Here is a 21,205-nt window from a genome sequence, read left to right as displayed (position 1 = left end):
GTCATTCCAGCCTGTGGCCATCAAACTTTACAACTCCTCCCATGGAGGGTCAGATACCCTGAGCCAATAGGCTGGTCCTGGACTTATTTCCCGGCATAATTTACATATTACTATTTAATTATTTATGGTTTTATTACTATTTAATTATTTATGGTGCAACTGTAACGAAAACCAATTTCCCCCGGGATCAATAAAGTATGACTATGACTATTTTCAGTACTGTCCTTGAACGTACATATAACTCTTTGGGCACCTTTGTTCCACCAAGTCATAAGCACAACAGATTCTGCAGATGCTGTAAATTCAGTGGAACACACTCATCAAGTCAGGCAGCATTTATAAAGCAGAATAAACAGACGATGTTTCTGGTTGACACCCCATATAGGGACTGGGATATATATGAAGCCAGCATAAGAAGACGGATGGAGTAGAAGGAGTACATGCTGGCAGGTGATAAATGAAACCAAGTGGAGGGGGGAACGTCAACTCAGACCATGAGAGGCCTGCGTCGGGCATTTTCATGCCTTACAAGGCGCAGATTGGAAGACTGTGTGGGGCGCCACTCCTTGCACAGACCAGAGCAATGTGTGATTAAGTGCCTTGCTCAAGGACACAAACACGCTGCCACAGCTGAGGCTCAAACTAGTGACCTTCAAATCACTAGACAAATGCCTTAACCACTTGGCCACGTGCCCAACACAAACCAAGTGAGGGGGAAGAAAATTAGGAGGGGGAGTGGAGAATGAAGTGAAAATCTGGGAGGAAAATGTAAAGAGCTGAAGAAGAACAACTCTATGACATGAGAATAGAGTGGATCATCTGAGAAAGGAAAGGAAGAGGGGCACTAGAATGAGATGATAAGGCAGGTGAGAAGAGGAGGGGTAAGAGGGGAGCCAAAATGAAGAATGGAGAAAGAGAGAAGGGGGAGCAGTAACCAAAAGTTAGAGAAATCTATATTCATGCTGTTAGGTTGGAGGTTCCACAGATGGAATATGAGGTGTTGCTCATGGAATAGGAATAGGGAGTAGAATTAAAATAGTTGGCCACCAGGAAATCCTGCCTATTGCAGCTGGAGCAAAGGTGTGTCTCAACCAAATGCATAACTGGATTAATAGTTAGCCTTCAATTCAATGAGTTTCAACGTAAGGTAGCAGTATCTTGTGAGGGCATGTCAAATGCTTTTTAAAAATGTTTTTAAGTAAATATCAGTCTCCTTAAACCAACCCTCAGGATTGAGGGTTACTTTAGTCCACTCCTGGTTTGTCGAATTTTAATGGCTAATGAGACCAATGTGAAAACTGCATGTATGGCAGATGATGGCTAATGATGAGCAGTTGGGGTAGTTTGTCAGGTGGTTCCTTCCTTCAGTCACTTAAGCAGGGTTTTCTCATGTGTTCCTGATGCATGGCCTTAGTAAATCTGATTCACTAGGCATGACTTGCCTATTATAGGCTGTCTAATCAGCTGAAGATTTTCAGAATTTCCAGATTTTAAAAAGGCTGCAAAAGTTGTGAGAAGTGTTTGGATAATCCTTTAGTTTTTGTTCCTTCACTGTTTATGCTGTAATTCACTTTGGGGCTGTAGAGTACAGAGCAACCATGGCTAATTAGTCAGGATTGCTATTCATTCTCGTAGAACATCTACCATCACTATCGGTGATAACACCACCGTCATGGAGCATCAGTATCCAGATGATGCAGCATGCTCTGAAGAAGATCTCCAGTGCATCTTGAATGTCTTTGCAAGGCATGTAGGGCCTGGGGGCTTAGGTCCTGACTTAAATATAAAAAAGGCATAGGTCATATATTAGCTACTTCCTAACCAGCCATTTGTCCAGTCCTCCATAAAGGGTTTTGCCCTTGAAAATGTAGACCACTTTCCCTACCTTGGCAGTATTCTCTTCTCAAAAGCAGACATCCACTCAGAGATCAACCACAGTCTGAATAGTGCTAGTGCTAGATTAAAGAAAAGAGTTTTTGAAGACCGTGACCTGAAGGTCCAAACAAAACTTGGTTTATAGAACAGGTGTCTTAACTACATTACTGTGTGGTGCTGAATCATGGACCATCTACAAAAGGTAGCTGAAATCACTGAGGAAGATCAGCAAGCTCCTGGTGGGCAAAGGAAACACTTCAAAGATAACATCAAAATTGGCCTGAAGAAATTCAGCATAACATCTAAAAACTGGGAAGTCATTGCACAATAGATACATCTTGAGTAAATCTATACTACAGGAGGATGACCTCCATTGTACCGCAGAGAACAAGTGGTAGCTGCAAAAAGAGAGACTGAACAACCAAGAAACCCGCTACTAACCGCAGCCACTGCTTACTCTTACCCATACTGCAACAGAGTATGTGGATCCTGGATCAGATTCTACAGCCACCTGAAGACCCACCTATAGACAACCCCTATCCTACCCTAAAGATAATTGGGTGCATAATCAATGTAACGAAAACAGAAAACGCTGGATGTGCAACACAAGTAGGCAGAATCTGTGAATAGAACAGAGTTAATAATTCAGGTTGATGACTTTCATCAGGACTTTGAACAAAAGCTTTTTGAGCATTTATAGTAGTTTTTGATTGAATGAGGCTAATGGAATTGCTCCCTTGGGTGGAGGACAAAATGGCATTGATCTGATGGGCTGAATTGCCTCCATCCACATCATTATAAGTAAGTGAAGGTGTGGATATTTGCCAAATCAATTATGTAGTTTATTTGCTATTGTGTTATATTGATCAGTCCTGTAATTGTAGACCTGAGTTAAAGTTAGGCCTCTATAATGGAATTTGTAATGATATATTCTACTTGATTGTACCAAGCATTTAGAGAAGTATAACATTTTGATGCTGACACAATAGCTGTGATTTATTCTGCAGTTTCGGTTATCACGTTGATTATGGAAATATTTTCTTCCTTGGCTAAGAAATCTTCAGATGCTTTACTCCTGGTGCTCTGTCAAAGCTCTTCTCAGACTTTCCACTAGAGTGTGCTATAGAAGATGACCTTTAATTTTTGTTATGGCAGTTTCCAGGACCTTGGATAACTGAACCATGTTTTGTAAATGTATAATAAAGCTATACTTACTGCATTACAGGGAAAATACTAGTGAAATCAGTAGAGTTTCAATTGGATAATGCTTCTTATGGGTACACATTTGACTAAGTTAATTCATGACCTTTGTGCTGTCACAGTCCCATTACAAACATATGTATTGATGTGGGAGCAGTCCCTTCAGATACTTGGTACTGCAGTCAATTGAATAGTTGTTGAATAAAGGCAGTGCTGTTCTCAGGTCTCTGATGATTTGTGATTGCTAATGCTGGATTACTTATACATTGTGATTACATTGTAATGATCTGGAAAATAATGTTGTTTGTTGCAGCCAATAAATTGGGTTGTGCCAACTAATGACAAGATGCGATATGATGACATCTTCCTCAAAATAGACTTGGATCTGGATGGGTATGTGAGTGGATTGGAAGTAAAAGATATCTTCATGCAATCTGCACTTCATCAGAATATCTTGGCTCACGTATGGTAAGAGACATAAAATTCATATCAAATGATTTTGTCATCTCCCCTCATAATTTTGCATTCTAGAGGAAACAAACTTGGACCATCTTACCTTCCCTTAAAACTGAAATGCTGTAATCTAGGCAACATCCTTGTGCACCTTCTTCAGCACAAACACAACCTTTTGACAGTGTGTTGACCAGAGCTGCACATAGGACTTCATTTGTGCCCTAACCTATCTTTTATAATGTATCTACTGACGTGACGTCCCTACTCTTATCTCCTGTGCCACGGCTGATGAAATCTAGCATCCCACATGCTATGTTCACCATCCTATCTATCTGTGCTCCCACTTTCAGTGATCAAAGGACTTGTACTCCCAGACCCCTCTTTTCATTAATATTCTCTATTACTGGGTTTATCTTACTGTTATTTTAAAATGCATCAGGTCATACTTCTCAGGATTGAATTTCATCTGTCATTGCTCCGCTAAAGGAACAATCTACAACCAGTTGAATACGAACTTTTATATAGCACTCTAATTGGATTCTGCTATGGTTGGGTACAAGAGCACATCCAACATTGATAGAGAAATCCACTAGCTAGAACTGCTTTACATTCCATTTTTATCTTGCAAAATGAGCTTTTGAGGGAAGATAAAGGTTTTTAAATATAAGCTAGTTTCATCCCCAATGAATTTGAATTTGAATTTTCAGCAAGGTTCCCATACTGTGTCTAATGACGCTTAAGCTGGGAGAGACTTAAACTGAGATACAGTAACTGAATTTGATTTCTTTATCACTTATTGAAGAGAGAGGAATCCATAGCAATGTAGCTGAAACTGGAACCATTGCAAACAATTTATTTGGCTACTTCCTCTGTTTGTCAGTGCAGACTACAACTGGATTGGTTTTCTGTTACATTGTTATGTTTTATCATTGTATAGCTTTTTTTAATAGTTTGGTATTAAATATGATGGCATTATTGTTGTTGTATTGGTGAGGCTGCACTTACTAAGTAAACTCTTTTCCAACAGGGCCCTAGCTGACACAAAACAAATGGGAAAACTGAACAGGGAACAGTTCGCTTTAGCAATGTATCTTATCCAGCAGAAGGTTAGCAAAGGGGTTGACCCTCCCCAGGTGCTGACGCCAGACATGATCCCACCATCAGAAAGGACTACGCCAGTATCTGTAAGTATTTTTCAAACCCTAATATGAGTTGATGAGTTATGTTTTGCTTTAAGCACATCACGATGGGCTGTTACATTTCATTACTTGGGGCATTTATCTGCATGAAAGCTCAAGCTGAAACATCGTACCAGTGATGGACCATGAAAATATAATGAAGGGCAAAATATTGGTGAACAAACTTTTATGTCTAATCAACAGTGAGCTGGTGTTTGTTTTAACTTCATCTTAGTATGTTGAGATTGGGACTGGGATGTGAACCCAGCATAATGCTTCATTAATAAATCTTTGTTTGAAAGCCAAGATTCAGATTCCAGTGCAAATAATTTCACTGAAAATTCAATAGTTGATTGATAGCTGCAAAATATTTGCTCAGTGTCTATTTGAACATTGACCTATAGTGATCCAAGCATCATTTCTGTCCCACAGAATAAAGTTTGCATTGAAATGATATTGCATTTGGGCACTGTGATATAAATCACTATTATTGGAACCATTACGAATACTTTGGAATGGTGAAAGGAATGTGTGTGCTGCAGCTTAACAATGATCTATTTTAACGAAACCTCATAATTTTAGTAGACTCTTTGGAAGAGTGTACGGGAGTGGGAATCATGTCTGATCTCTGACAGCTGTGTCTCAAATGATATATGAACGATTGTGCACTGCAAGGCAAGTGAAGTGATGTGAAGTGTGCCTCTCTCAATAATCTTAAATCTGCCTGATTACAACTGACACAGTTTTTAGTCTTGAGGAAGTTGCGCTTTATAAAATAAGATCATAGGAAATTTATGATACCAAAATGACTATTTGCCCCATCATCTCATCACAGCATAGTCCAATCCCATTTGCAGCACTTGGAAGGGCAGTATTATTATCTTTGATTCCAGTCATAAATATTATTTGCATGAGATTGTTAAACCAGTTAACACCCTTGTTAAACCAGTGCTTAATATTTACCTGAGATTTTATTTAGATTCTGTACCAGCTTGATTACTGTAATAATACACATTTACAGCCATTGGAGTCCTCCCACAGCTAAAACTCTTGTACAGGTTGAGCACCTCTTATCTGAAATCCTTGGGTCCAGAAGTGTTTTGGATGTCAGATTTTGTAAGATTTGCATCTGTATAATGAGATACCTTGGGGATGGGATCCCGTAACCCATGGGGTGGCATGGTAGAGTAGAGGTTAGTACAGTGCTTCACAGTACAGGCAACCCGGGTTCAGTTCCTGACGTTGCATGTAGGAGTTTGAACGTCCTCCCCATGACTGTGTGGATTTTCTTGGGGTGTTGTGGTTTCCTCCTATGGTCCAAAGACATACCAGTTGGTAGATTAGTTGGTCATTATAAATTGTCCTATATTAGGCTAGTGTTAAATTGGTGAGTTGCTGTGCAGCATGGCTTGAAGGGCCAGAAAGGCCTACCCCATACTGTAACACAATAAATAAATGTCAAGATATGAAGTTCGTACACCTGACCATACACCTCTTCCATCACCTCCATTCAGGGCCACAAACAGTCCTTCCAGATGAGGCAACACTTCACCTGCAAATCTACTGGGGTCGCCTATTGCATCCAGTGCTCCTGATGTGGCCTCCTCCGTTTACATTACATATGCAGCTTATACATATGCCCTCAAATTAGTTCTATAGAATATTTTTAATAATTTAAATTAATAATTTTGTGCATGAAACAATAATGTGTACTTTGAACCATCAGAAAGGTAAGCTATCAGTATCTTAGGCACCCAGGTGGACAGTCAGTGGTTGGCGCACCTCAGGGATGTGTGCTTAGCTCACTGCTCTACTCTCTCTACGCACATGGCTGTGTGGCTAGAAATTTCTCAAATGCCATCTATAAATTTGCTGACGATACAACTATTGCTGACAGAATTTCAGATGGTGATGACAGAGTGTACAGGAGTAAGACATATCAGCTAGTTGAGTGGTGTCGCAGCAACAACCTTGCAATCAGTGTCAGTAAGACCAAAGAACTGATTGTGCACTTCAGAAAAGGAAAGCCGAGAGAGCACACACCAGTTCTCATAGAGGATCAGAAATGGAAAAAGCGAACAATTTCAAGTTCCTGGGTGTCAGTATCTCTTGGGATTTAACCTGCACCCAACATATCAATACAGTTGCAAAGAAGGCATGACAGCGACTATATTTCATTAGGAGTTTAAGGAGATTTGGTATGTCCAAATTGTTATCCATTATGGACAATTTGACACATCCTCTCCATGACCTACTGGATAAGCAGCAGAGCAGTCTTTTGAACAGACTCATTCAACTCTGCTGTCACAAGGATTGTTACAGAAAATCTTTCCCACCAAATGCAATAAGTATTGTGACGAGAATACACATAGATGTTAGCTGTCCTGTGAGATCAGCAGTTGGTCTGCCACCTGTCCTCAGGGGAAGGAGAGATAAGGAACAATGAAGCAGCATCTGGAGATGTGTAATGAAGGGACGGGAGAGAGAGCTGTCTAGAGCGGCTCCCCCTTTGAACCCTGAACTGTTTGAAGTGATGGACAGGCGATCTGGAGGTGTGTAATGGAGGGACGGGAGAGAGAGCTGTCTGGAGCGGCTCCCCCTTTGAACCCTGAACTGTTTGAAGTGATGGACAGGCGATACCTCAGCAGGGGGATAAAAAGGGACAGGTTCGCTAAGGCAACACACACGACACCCGAGGTAACGAGACCCTGGAAGCGGTGCGCCTCTCACGAGTCGGTGGGAAGTACCGGACCATAAACGCACAGGGTGGAAAGGTACAATCAGCGGGAACCCGGTGTGTGTCCACCCTCGATTGGGTGCCAGGTTCACTGCAGAGGATTGACCGCATCTGGAGGAGGGAGTCACAGTCGGGTGACCTCAGGTGACATCACAAAGGACCCGCCCGAAAGCTACTTGTGAGCAATATCGCCGGTCTGTGAGTGGAAGCCGTTTCTGAATGATCATTTGTTCTCTCTCTCCCTCCCCCCACGTTGTCGCATCGCCATGGCAACGATTACTGCGAACTGAACTAAATTGGACTGAACTTTTGTGTCACTTTGAAATTTGGTCATTTACCCCTAGACAACGATAGAGCTTGATTGATGCTGTTATCTTAATTCTGTGCACATGTGTGTTTATCATTGCTGAACTGTTGCATTTATTATCCTTTCGATTACTGTGTTGCTTGTTTCTTTAATAAAACTTTCTTAGTTCTAGTAATCCAGACTCCAACTGAGTGATCCATTTCTGCTGGTTTGGCAACCCAGTTACGGGGTACGTAACAGTATATACAGCAGTTCATCCTTGTGCGACAGGAGAACACACATCATTGTGCAATAGTCTCTGTTTTATTATTTGTACATTATTATTGCAGATTGGTAAATTATTATTTTGTATATCATTCTGTATTGTTAGTTAAGTCTGCACACAGCTAAATATGTTTTTAAATGTTGCTGCTGTAACAAAAGATTTCTGACTCGGGATCAATAAAGTGCTTATTATTACTTATTATGTCACCAAAGACACTCGCAAATTTCTACAGATGTACCATGGAGAGCATTTTAACTAACTGGCTGCTTCACCATTTGGTATGGGAGTCTACTGCACAGAATCGAAATAAGCTACAGAGAGTTGTAAACTTAGTCATCTCCATCATGAGCACTAACCTCGAGTATCCAGGACGTCTTCAAGGAGCAATGCTTCAAAAGGGTGACGTCCATCATTAAGGACCCTCATCACCCAGGTTTTGCCTTGTTCTCATTGCTGCCATCAGGAAGGAGGTATGGAAGGCTGAAGGCACACACCCAACAATTCAGGAATAGTTTCTTCCTCTCTGTCATCCAATTTCATTGAACCCTTCAACACTACATCACTACTTTTTTGTTTATGTTTTTGCACTACTTATTTAATGTAACTATTTAAATTTACTTTAATTCACATTTTCTTCTATTATTATGTATTGCGTTGTACTGCTGCTGCAAAGGCAGTAAATTTCATGACATACACTGATGATATTAAACCTGATTCTGTTTGACATTACCATCATTCCGGACTGAACTTATGTGCTACTGGTAAGCAGACTGTGTCTTATACTTGTTCATTACTCATGTACTGATGAAGCTGTTCAGTGTATTAGATTTTCATCAGTGACGATCTTGGCAAACTCATCAATGAATTTCTTTGATGCTTCTTGATCAGCAAGAAGTTTTATCACCACATATCTTTAAAAATTTAATGCTGTGCCTTTTCTTAAATTTCTGTAACCAGCTGATCTCATTACCTTCAATTTTCAGTTCATTTTGATAGATCTTTGTTTCATGATCAGCACACCGTTAAATGGCTGTGTTCACTTCAATGCTGACTTTCAATACCTAATCAAGATCCTCATTTTACACTTCATGTAGTCTTTCTATTTTCATTAACTTCTGTGTATTACATATATGAGGTAATTTCTCAGAAATTGTCTGTGGTGTGTGGAGACCTACCTGTGCATCACCTGAGAATCTTCCCAGCACCTCGTGGAACTTTCCATTTGTGATATCATGTCAGCGCTCAGAAAAAGATTTCTGATTTCTGAAGTTTTGGATTTTAGAATTTGGGATAAAGGGTGCTTAACCTGCACGGCTTAAATTTCTATACCCCAGTTTTGAGTACTTTATTTTTGCCTCTCAATCATCCGTACCGCGTATTTCAGACTTTCTAAAACTTAGCTCCATGCATTTTTCTTGTGCACTCCTGGTAAGTCATGAGTCTTCTTTGTTCCATGACCTTACTCTCTCTAAAGTCAGTAGATTTAATTTAAAACCTTGGTCTTCAAATCCTTCAATAATCTCTCTAAACTTGTTTAGCTCTTTCATGCTGCCTAAATGAGTTTTTCCCCCCCTATATGCACCTTCATTTGTCTTAGTACTATAATGGGAATCTTTATCTTGCGTTCTCTTTTGGGATTCATTTCAGACGCAACACAAAAGAGGGATTCAGTGGGTCAGACAGCATGTATGGAGGGAAATAAATGGTCGAGACACTTCATCAGGGTCCAGATGAATTTGATTAGGCAAATAAAGGAAGATTGATCCTTTGGCAAGAACCTGGGTGCAGTCTCAAAATAATAGGTCAGTTAGGACTGATATAAAGAAGAATTTCTTGATGGAGGCTGGTAATTGTGTGAAATTTTCTACCCGTGAATTTCTAGCTCTGGGAGTTCAAGTCATTGATTATATTTTGAATAAAAGAAAATCATTCAATTTCTAGGTTATAAAGGGATTTTTGGTAGGATAGGTTTCTGAGGGAGGTGACCAGCGTAGTCTTATTGAATGGTAGAGCTGCCTTGAGGAATATAAGGGCCTGTTCCTGCTCTTATTCTTATAATTGTTAATATTGATCTAGCTAGGAAATTGGCTGAGATAGACTAGGGGTAACTAGCAGATGCTCAGATTGATCTGATGTGAGTACAATGGTGTACTGCAACAATGTGTGTTGAGGCCACCACTATTCATAATATTTAAAAGCAAATTAAGATAATGAATAGAAAGGTTGTTATCCAGAGCATCAGATATCCACACTTGTTAACGATGAAAAATGACACTTTAAACTGTGGATGAGAATGTAGAATTCCAAAGTTATGGAGCCATTGGGTGGGACAGCATGGAAAAGGACCGTATGGTCTCCCGCTTAATCTATATATGTCTCCCTATATATGTGTGTGTAAGCAAATTGACAAAGCTATGTTAAATTGAGAAATGAAATTTGAAATTACATAGATCTGAGAAGGTTCAGCAGGTTAATTATTGGAATATGTGGTTTGACTTTGGTGGAAATATTGAGTAGCTTGGACCTGTACATTGACATTTAGAATATAGAACATTGAACACTACAGCGCAGTACAGGCTTTTTGGCCCACAATGTTGTGCCAACCTTTTAACCTATTCTTAGATCAAACTGACCATTCCTTCCTACATTGACCTCCATTTTTTATCATCCACATGCCTTGTAGTGTTCTCGTGCAGTGTGTTGAAACTCTGACTACAAACACCAAGTTAAACCAGAGCCAATGAAGACAGAGTCGTATTAAGGTTAACCATTTACTGTTCACTCTTCCACATTAACGTGGTATGGTGAAAACTGTTGATTGAAAAAATACAAACATATATAGTGTCTGTTTCATTCTGGAGACGACATGCGCTCTCTTCTTTTAGCGAGTGTCTCCAGCCGCCCCGAGTAGGGGGCGAGGGGGGTCCCGTCAAACTGCTGCCAGGCTTGAGCCCACCCCGCGTTTGAAATTGAAAAGCTGGCACGCACGCCGCCCCAACCGCCGCTTCCTTAACAGAAACCGCGTTAATATTTTTACTTCAAATACATTCTTATGAACTTATGGCGTTGCTTCTATAATGTTTCTTTGTGGGTAGAAACGGAGCTCTTCATGATCATGCTGCACGCATGGCACCCACCTTCACACCTTCTCTGAACTGGAGGTGACATCATCACATGCCGCGATATACCGTAGACTGTGAATTTACCATTGTTATACTGTAACATAATTATCAACCTTTAACTTTAACTAGAAAACAGTTATAAACAAATCATTTAAAACGTAGACCCAAAAAAGTCAAATAAATGCCTTAAGGGCAACACACTCCCCGCCTGAACTTTGTGAGGTCACTATAAACATGGTATAGAACTTTAGCCTCTAGATCAGTCTTTAGGTAGAAGTAGAGCAACCTCTGTAACTGGTCTCAGGTTTCCTTTTCAGGGTTCGTTGTAAAGATGTGAACCGGTTGACTGCCTGCTCTTTGTTGTTTAGCAAGTGCTGGCATGGTACTCTGATTAGTAGTGGGGTGACCCAGTTGTTCGCTTCGTCTCTAAAAAAACTTTGTGTCCATTATTTTTAAGAAGATGGGGTCTTCCACCGATGGAGCAAGTTTATTATTGTACTTAGTATGAGCGAAGACTGACTGTCCCAGTGTCTTCTCAGTTCCTTTACTATGCTTGTGCCTTTGTTGTGCTTCCTTGATACACCTTAACACTTGTGGAGGGCTGAGAAATTGAATGGCAGCCTCTCTCTAGCACATTAGTCTTGAGCGTGTTAACTGTAGGTTTGTGTACGTTGCCAAGGCACACCTCCCTTATCACCACCCAGCCCAGATCCGGACGTTGGGCGAAGGGGGCGTTGTGTGGTCCATTGACTTGCTGCCTGACTTTGTGCAACCTAAGAACATCTCGTCCGAGTAGCAGGAGTATTTCTGCTTCAGGATCCAGTTCTGGGATGTGCTTGGCAATGTGGTGGAGATGGGTCTGGTGTAGCACTGCACTTGGCGTTGGAATCTCGGATTGGTTATTTAAGATCTCATTGCACTCTAAGAGTGGAGGGAGACTGATGACAACTTTGCCATCCAGCGACTCGAGCTGGAAGCCTTCTGCCTTCCTGCCATATGTTTCTGTGATGCCAGAGCAAGTTCTAAGGAAGTATGGGAATGGATTACCCTTTACGCTGAACAACTCGAAGAACTCTGGTCTCGCTAGTGAGCGGTTGCTCTGGTTGCCCAGAATTACATAGGCTTTGATGGCCTTGTCTTTGGCTCCCTTAGGGTATTCCTCAGTGAGGCAGATCTTTGAGCACGAACGGCTCAACTGACCTGGACTACAAACTTCTGTGCAGCTCGAGCTGACAATAGTTGTATCAGAGTGATGCTCTCCCTCTCCGCCATCCTCTTGTGGGAGTGGAGGAGCCTTGGCAGTTTGCGGTGACGGGCCAGGATGCATGGCTCCATTGTGATTAGTGCTGTTACATTCCGCGCACTTTACGGGGAACGTACACTCTTTAGCGAGGTGGGAGGTAGAGGAACAGCACTTAAAACATATTCTTTTTTCCTTGAGAAGGGCCTTTCTTTTGTCAAAAGGTTTGTTTCAAAATATTCTGCACTTTTTGAGGGAGTGGGGTTTGTTGTGCAATGGACAATTCTTGCTAGGGTCATCGTTGATTGCGGAGACTTCGGTTTTATGCACTGAGACAGGTTTATTGATGAAAAAATTGTTCGAAATGGGTTTGACTGGGTTGGTGTGAGTTGTGATGCTACTTTGATTCATGAAGTTACGGTCGTTTCGCCTCTTTGCCTCCTTGCACACAAACCTACTAAAATACTCAAAGGGAGGGAATTGACCACCGTTCTCTTCCTTGTACTCTGAGCCAATAGACACCCAGCTTTCCTGCATCCCAAATGGAAGCTTGTCCACAATTGGTCCAACTCCGCGTGAGGTATCCAGATAAGGCAGGCCAGTTAAATAGCTGTCTTCTTTAGCACCTTGAGTCTCCATGAGTAAATCTTCGAGTTCTCGTAATTTAGTGTGGTCCTTGGCTGACACCCGAGGAAAATTGTCCAGTCGTTCAAATAGTGCCCTCTCAATAATTTCAGGGGCCGCATGGCAGTCCCGCAGTCTCTCCCATGCTTCGTGTAAGGCTAGCTTAGGGTTGCTGATGTACACTAAGCGTATGCGTTTCACCTGTTCACTTGATTCCTTTCCCAGCCATTTAGTCATAAGGTCCAACTGTTGGGTTGCTGTGAGCTGGACTCCGCCGGTGGCACTGGTGAATGAGGGGTACCACGCACAGTAATTATCAGGCTTATCGTCAAATTGGTACAGTCCTGAATTGACGAGGTATCGTCGAGCTAAATACTGTACCAAGGGTTCTGCTGCAAGTGGCGTGCTAGCTGAAGGAATATGTTGGGGAACATATGACTGAGCGTGTATATTCATGATGTGATTTGATGTTCTGACTTCAGTCTTTGCCTCTGATCTCGCCGGATCTGGTAAGTTTGGTGTCTGGAAGTATTCATAGTCAGCCCTTTCATACTTGAGTTTGTGGCAAGGTTGCAATTGTGAGTTGTCTTCCCCAGGTGGATGCGATGCAACAAAGCTTCCCTGTGATTTCACATGAGATGGGATGCCAACAGGCAAGTATGGAGAGGGAGAATGAATCTGCAGGTCAATTTGAGATGGTGTGTTCCAATTTGGCCCTTCCTGACATAGATTTTCCTGCTTCGTCTAGAACGAGCATTTCTTCAGCGTTTTCCAACACTTGTGCTTCCACCGCGGCCGCATCAGCTTCTCGTTGTAGTGTCATCACTTCTAACTCTGTATCTACCCTTGCCTTTTCCAACTGGATTTCCTCTTCTCTGGCAGCCTTTTCCATTTTCAGTTTTGCTTCTTGGTTAGTGTATGACACTCGCACCTTGGCAGCTTCTGCTTTAGCTCTTGCGAGGGCAGCCACACTTGTCCATGTCCTACTGCTGTTGGCGCTGGTTGCAAGTGACTTGATGCTTGATCGCGAAGCCATCGTACCACTTGACGAAACACTGAATGATTCCGCCTTTTCACTGTAGTGTTCTCGTGCAGTGTGTTGAAACTCTGACTAAACACCAAGTTAAACTGGAGCCAATGAAGACAGAGTCGCAGTAAGGTTAACCATTTACTGTTCACTCATCCACATTAACATCGTTTGGTGAAAACTGTTGATTGAAAAAATACAAACATATACAGCTTCTGTTTCATTCTGGAAACCACGTGCGCTCTCTTCTTTTAGTGAGTGTCTCCAGCTGCCCCAAGTAGGGGGCAAGGGGGGTCCTGTCAAACCACCGCCGGGCTCGAGCCCACCCCGCGTTTGAAATTGAAAAGCTGTCACACGCGCCGCCCCAACCGCCGCTTCCTTAACAGAAACCGTGTTAATATTTTTACTTCAAATACATTCTTATGAACTTACGGCGTTGCTTCTATAATGTTTCTTTGTGGGTAGAAACGGAGCTCTTCATGATCATGCTGCACACATGGCACCCGCATTCACACCTTCTCTGAATCGGAGGTTACACACAAGACACGGCGAAACTGGAGGTGACGTCATCACATGCCGCGATTACTGTAGACTGTGAATTTACCTTTGTTATACTATAACATAATTATCAACCTTTAACTAGAAAACAGTTACAAACAAATCATTTAAAACATAGACGCAACAAAGTCAAATAAATGCCTTAAGGGCAACACATGCCTATCTGAGAGTTTCTTATATGTCCCTAATGTATGTGCCTCTATCCTGTTTGGATATTCCATGCACTCATCACTCTCTGTGTAAATAAAAAATCTTACCTCTGACAATCCCCGTATACTTTCCTCCATTCATCTTAAAATTATGTCCCTTTGTTTTCGTAATTGCTGCTCCTGGAAAAAATTCTCTGGCCATCCATTCAATCTATGCCTGTTACCCTCTTGTAAACCTTTATCAAGTTGCCTGTCATCCTCTTTCGCTTCAAAGAGAACTAAGCCTTGCTTGCTTAAACTATCCTCATAAGGTATTCTCTCTAATCCAGGTAGATCCTGGTAAATCTTTTCTGCACCGTCTAAAACTTCCGCATCATTCCAATAACTGAGGTGACCTGTACTGAACACAATATTCCAAGTGTGGTCTAACCAGGCTGTTGTAGTTCTTTAACATTACCTCATGGCTCTTGAACTCAATCCCTCAGCTAATGAAGGTCCCCGTGATCCTGTAATTTCAGTCTCTGAGGCTGATCTGAGAGCATCCTTCAGGAGGTTGAACTAATGGAAAGCATCCGGCCCACATGGTGTAACTGGTCGAGCACTAAAGGGGTTTGCTGATCAACTGGCTGGAGTGATCAGCCATTTGAGCCAATAATGAGAGGATCAGAGGTGGAGAGAGTCAGCAACTTTAAATTCCTTGGTGTAATCATTTCAGAGGATCTGTTCTGGGCCCAGCATGTAAGTGCAATTATGAAGAAAGCCTGGGAGTGCCTCTCCTTACTTAGAAGTTTGCGAAGATTCAGCATGACATACAAAACTTTGACAAACTTATATAGATGTGTAGTGGAGAGTATATTGACTGGCTGCATCATTGCCTGGCTGCATCATTGCCTGATATGGAAATGGAAATACCAATGCCCCTGAAAAGAAAATCCTACGAAAAATAGTTGATGCAGCCCATTCCATCACAGGTAAAGCCCTTCCCACCATTGAGCACATCTACATAGAGCATTGTCACAGGAAAGCAGCATCCATCATTAGGGACTCCCACCACCCAGGTCATTCTCTTTTCTTGCTGCTGCCATCAGGTAGAAGGTACAGGAGCCTCACGACTCACACCACTATGTTCAGGAAAAGTTATTGCCCCTTAACCAACAGGCTGTGCCAGTGAGAATATGGAGGAATCTAAGGTGGGGGCTTATATGGGAGGCAGGGTTTGAGGGTTGGCACAACATTGTGGGCCAAAGGGTCTGTACTGTGCTGTACAATTCTATGTTCTATGAGAAAGTGAATCTCAGAGTTGTATAGGTGACGTATATGTACTTCAATAATAAATTTACTGTGAACACACCATGTGCTTTCTTAACAAGCCTTATCATCTTGCTCGGCAACTTTGAGAGATCTATGGGCCTGGACCCCAAGATCCCTCTGTTTCTCCCACTGCTAAGAATACTGCCAATAACCCTGTATTCTGCCTTCAAAACCTTCCAAAGTGAATCACTTCACACTTCCTGAACGTAGTAGTGTGAGTCCTGAGGCTCCTGTACCTTCTATATGTTGAACTCCATTTGCAACTTCTCAGCCCAGCTCTGCATCTGGTCAATGTCCCATTGTAACATGGGGACAACCTTCACTATCCACAACTCCAGCGACCTTTGTGTCATCTGAAGACTTACAAATCAACTTTTCCACTTCTTTATTCAAGTCAATTCTAAAAATCACAAAGAACAGGGGTCCCAGAACATATTCCTGCAGAGCACCACTGGTTACCGACCTTCAGGCAGAATATGCCCCATCTGCAACCACCCTTTGCCTTCAGTGGACAAGCCAATTCTGAACCCACACTGCTAGGTTTTGCTGGATACCATGCCTCTTGTCTTTCTGAATGAACCTACCATGGGAACATTATCAAATACCTTACTAAAATTTGTATACACCACATCAATTGCTCTACTGACACCAATGCGCTTTGTCACATCTTCAGTGAGTTCAGTCAAGCTCATGAGGTATGACCTCCCTTTCACAAAGCAATGCTGACTATCCCTGATCAGACTATGGTTTTCCAAATGCATGTAAATCTAATATCTAAAAACCTCCAATAATTTACCCACCACTGAAGTAAGGCTCACAAACAAAGAGAAAATCTGCGGATGTTGGAAATCAAAGTAATACACACAAAATGCTGGAAGAACTCAGAACACCAGGCAGCATATATAGAAAAGAGTAAACAGTCAATATTTTGGGCTGAGACCCTTCAGCAGAAGTAAGATTTATTGATCTATAATTTCCAGGGTTATCCTTACTGTCTTTCTTGAACAAACCAATAACATTTACTACCCTCCAATCATCCACAGTAGCATAGCGGTTAACATGACGCTATTACAGCTTGGGGTGTTCTGGTGTTTGGAATTCAATGGCGCCAATCTGTAAGGAATCTGTAGTCCTCCCTGTGGAATGTGTGGGTTTGCCCCTTGTGCTCCGGTTTCCTCCCATGTTCTAAAGACATACTGCAAGGATTACTTTGCCTTTGTAAATTGTCCCATGATTAAGTTAGGGTGAATCGGGGGTGTGAGGTTGCTGGGGTGGTGTGGCTTGATGGGCCAGCCTAATTGATGTAGTTATTGCTAGCTAGTTAGACAGACAGACAGATTAATCACTAATCCTGTGGCCAGTAAGGATGCAAAAATCATTGGCAAAATTGTAGCAATCTCTTCCCTAGCTTCCCATTGTAGCTTTACCTATCTACCTACCTACCTCATCTGACTCCAGGCATGTATTTCCTCATCTATCCCTGATTGGTTGCCTCTCATTCTAGTCATCCTGTTCTTCACATAATTTGGGGTTTTCCTTAATTCTGCTTGCCAAGGCCTGCTCATGCTTCCTAAACAACCTCCACATTTCTATTGTGCATTTCCCTGAGCACATCCATTCCCAATTTATACTCCGAAGTTACTGCCTAATAACATCATAATTCCCCCTCAAACATGAGGAATTATCCCTCCCCCTCCCACTTTCAAATCTCTTACTAGCTTCAGTTAGACCTGACGAAGGGTCTCGGCCTGAAACGTCGAATGTACCTCTTCCTAGAGATGCTGCCTGGCCTGCTGAGTTCACCAGCAACTTTGATGTGTGTTGCCATAATTCCTCCTCCCTAATTAAATACTTTACCGCACTGTTTGCTACTATCCCTCGTGAAGACCCCTCTAAAGGCCACAGAGCTGTGGTCACTGTCTAAAATGCTCTTGCACCGAGAGGTCTGACACCTGACCTGTTTCATTGCCTAGCACCAGATCCAGCATGCCTCTCTTTGAGTCAGCATATTGTGCCTGGAATCTTTTCTGCAAAACCTAAGAAATTCTGCCCCTTCTATACTTTTTGCACTAAGAAGGTGCAAATCAATATTAGGGAAGTTGAAGTCACCCATGACAACAACCTTGTACCTTTTGTACCTTTCCAAAATCTGCCTTTGCTGCTATTTGGAGGGGGTGGGGGAGAGACTATAAAAACCTAACATTATGAATGGCTATGATGTTTCACTCCCAGATAAGCTCAACATGTTTTATGCACACTTTGAAAGGGAAAGTAAAACTACACCTGTGTGAATCCCCGCAGTATCTGCTGACTCTGTGATCCCTGTGGCGGTGGCCAATGTCAGAACACCTTTCAGGAGGGAGAACTCCTGCAAGGCATCAGGCCCTGATGGTGTATTTGGTAGGTTACTGAAAAGCTGTACCAATCAACTGGCAGGACTGTTTAAGGACATCTCTAGTCTCTCACTGCTGCAGTCAGAGGTTCCCACCTGCTTCAGAAGGGCGACAATTATACCAGTGCCCAAAAAGAGCAGGGTGCCTCTATGACCTTTCCCCAGCTGCACCCATATCTACTGTGATTAAGTGTTGGTCATGGCCAGGGTCAAGTCCTGTCTAAGCAAGGTCCTGGGCTCATTGCAATTTGCCTATCGCCGCAATAAGTCTACAGCGGATGTAGTCTCACTGGCTCAGTACTCTGCTTTGGATCACCTGAGCAATAGCAATACTGACCCATGTCTGGCTGCTGTGTATTGATTACAACTTAATGTTCAACACCATCATCTCCTCAGTACGAATCAAAAGCTCTGAAACCTGGACCTCTGTACCTCCCCCTGCAATTGGAACTTTGACTTCCTCATCGGGAGACCTTAGTGAGTGCGGATCGGATATAACAATTCATCTTCGCTGACAATCACCAGTGGCACACCTCAAGGATGAATGCTCAGCCCACTTCTCTATTCTCTCACACCCATGACTGTTTGGCTCGGCACTACTCAAACATCATCTATACATTTTGCAATGATAGATAGATAGATAGATTCTTTATTAATCCCAAAGGAAAATACAGTACAACAATAACATTACAAGTGCACAGATATAAATATTAGAAGAGAAGTAGAAAGAATAAAAAATAAGTTACCACAAACAGTCTAACAGGGGGTGGGGGTGGGGTCATCACTTCCCTGGCTATAGGTTGACTCATTATAGACCCTAATGGCTGAGGGTAAGAATGACCCTTTAGTGCTCTTTGGAGCAGTCGTCTTAGTCTATTACTGAAAGTGCTCCTCTGTTCAGCCAAGATGACATGAGGAACATTTTCCAGAATTGCAAGGATTCTCTGTAGGGTCCTTTGTTCTTCTAAAGCCTCCAGTATGTCCAGTTTGACTCCTAAAACAGAGCCAGTCTGTCTAATCAGTTTATTGACACTGTTGGCATCACCCGTGTTGATGCTTTTGTTGCAGTGCACCATCACATAGAAGATTGTACTGGCGACAGTAGACTCGCAGAACATGTGAAGGAGAGGCCTGCATACTCCAAAGGACAGTCTCCTCAGGAAGTAGAGGCGACTCTGGCCCTGTGTTGGTGCTCCACTCAAGTCTGTCATGACACAACTATTGTTGGCAGAATTTCAGACGGTGATGAGGAGGCACACAGGAGTGAGTGGTGTCACCACAATAACCTCGTAGGGGACATCAGTAAGACCAAAGAATTGATGGTGGACTTAAGGAAGGGGAAGTTGAGGGAACACACACCAGTTCTCAGAGGGTGAGCAATGTCAGGTTCCTGAGTGGTAATATCTCTGAAGGTCTAACCTGGGCCCAACCTATTGCTGCAGTTACAACAAAGGCATGACAGTGGGTATGTTTCATTAGAAGTTTGAGAAGATTTGGTATGTCACCAAAGTCTCTCGCAAATTTCTATGGATGTACTGTCGACAGCATTTTAACTGGTTGCATCACCACCTGGTATGGAGAAGCCACTGCACAGCATCAGATAAAGCTGAAGAGAGTAGCAAACTCAGCCAGATCCATCATGGGCACTAGCCTCCCCAGCACTGAGGACCTCTTCAAAAGGCGGTGGCTGCCTCAAAAAGGTGACATGCATCATTAAGGACTCACGTCACCCAGTACTTGCTTTTTTCATTGCTACCATCGAGGAGGAGGTACAGGAAGGAGCCTGAAGATACACACTCAACATTTTAGGAACAGCCTTTCCCCTCTGCCATCAGATTACTGAATGCACAATGACCCCACATATACTATCTCAGTATCCTTTTTTCTTTTTTGGTCTCGTTTTGCACTATTTATTTAAATAGACATAAAATACAGTTGCAAGCATAAGTTTCTGGGAGAGAACATGGACGCAGACCATGAGACGCCTGCATCGGGCATTTTCATGCCTTACAAGGTGCAGATTGTGAACCTTTGCAATTACCTGGTTTTCTGATTTAATTAGTCATAAAATGTGGTCTGATATTCATCTAAGTCGCAATAATTGACAAACACAATCCGCCTAAACTAATAACACACAAACAATTGTACTTCTTATCAATACTGAGTACACCATTTAAACAATCACAGTGTAGGTTCAAAAAAGTATGTGAATCTCTGAGGTAATGCCTTCTCCAAGAGCTATTTGGAATCAGCTGTTCCAATCAATGAGATGAGATTGGAGGTGTGAGTTGTAGACATGCAAAGTCAGGTTACTGACAGAGGCCACTGTTCTCAAGAAAAATCTATTTATGTGCACCATGCCTCGACCAAAACAACTTTTAGAGGACCTTAGAAGAAGAAGTGTAGAGATGCCTGAAGCTGGAAAAGGCTACAAAAGCATCTCGAAAGAGCTGAGTATTCATCAGTCCATAGTAATAGAAATTGTCTACAAATGGAGGACATTCAGTGCTGTTGCTGCCTCCCTGGGAGTGAGTGTCCTGCAAAGGTCACACCAAGAGCACAATGTGCAATGCTGAAAGAGGTGAGAAAGAACCCAAGGGTAACAGCAAAGGACCTGCAGAAAACTCTAGAATTTGCTAAAGTCACTGTGCATGTGTCCCCTAAACAAGAATGATTTTCATGGAGGGACACCATGGGAGAAACCACCACTGCTCTTCAAAAATCAACATTTCTCAAACTTGTGAAAGACTACCTTGATGTTCCACAA

General features: G+C 42.3%; 1 protein-coding gene across 10 annotated transcripts in view; it reads left to right on the top strand.

Moving 5' to 3' along the window:
- Positions 1-21,205, top strand: part of eps15l1a (epidermal growth factor receptor pathway substrate 15-like 1a) — a 475,482-nt gene that overhangs the window by 129,834 nt on the left and 324,443 nt on the right. For all 10 annotated transcript variants that reach the window (XM_072244311.1, XM_072244309.1, XM_072244310.1 and 7 more), the window contains 2 exons: positions 3,389-3,543; positions 4,556-4,712. In XM_072244311.1, the coding sequence (XP_072100412.1) occupies positions 3,389-3,543; positions 4,556-4,712 (312 nt within the window). The remainder of the gene's footprint in view (positions 1-3,388; positions 3,544-4,555; positions 4,713-21,205) is intronic.

Source organism: Mobula birostris, chromosome 26 (genome assembly GCF_030028105.1).
Source record: "Mobula birostris isolate sMobBir1 chromosome 26, sMobBir1.hap1, whole genome shotgun sequence".
Classification (NCBI taxonomy): domain Eukaryota; kingdom Metazoa; phylum Chordata; class Chondrichthyes; order Myliobatiformes; family Myliobatidae; genus Mobula; species Mobula birostris.
This window is presented reverse-complemented; position numbering and strand designations above follow the sequence as displayed.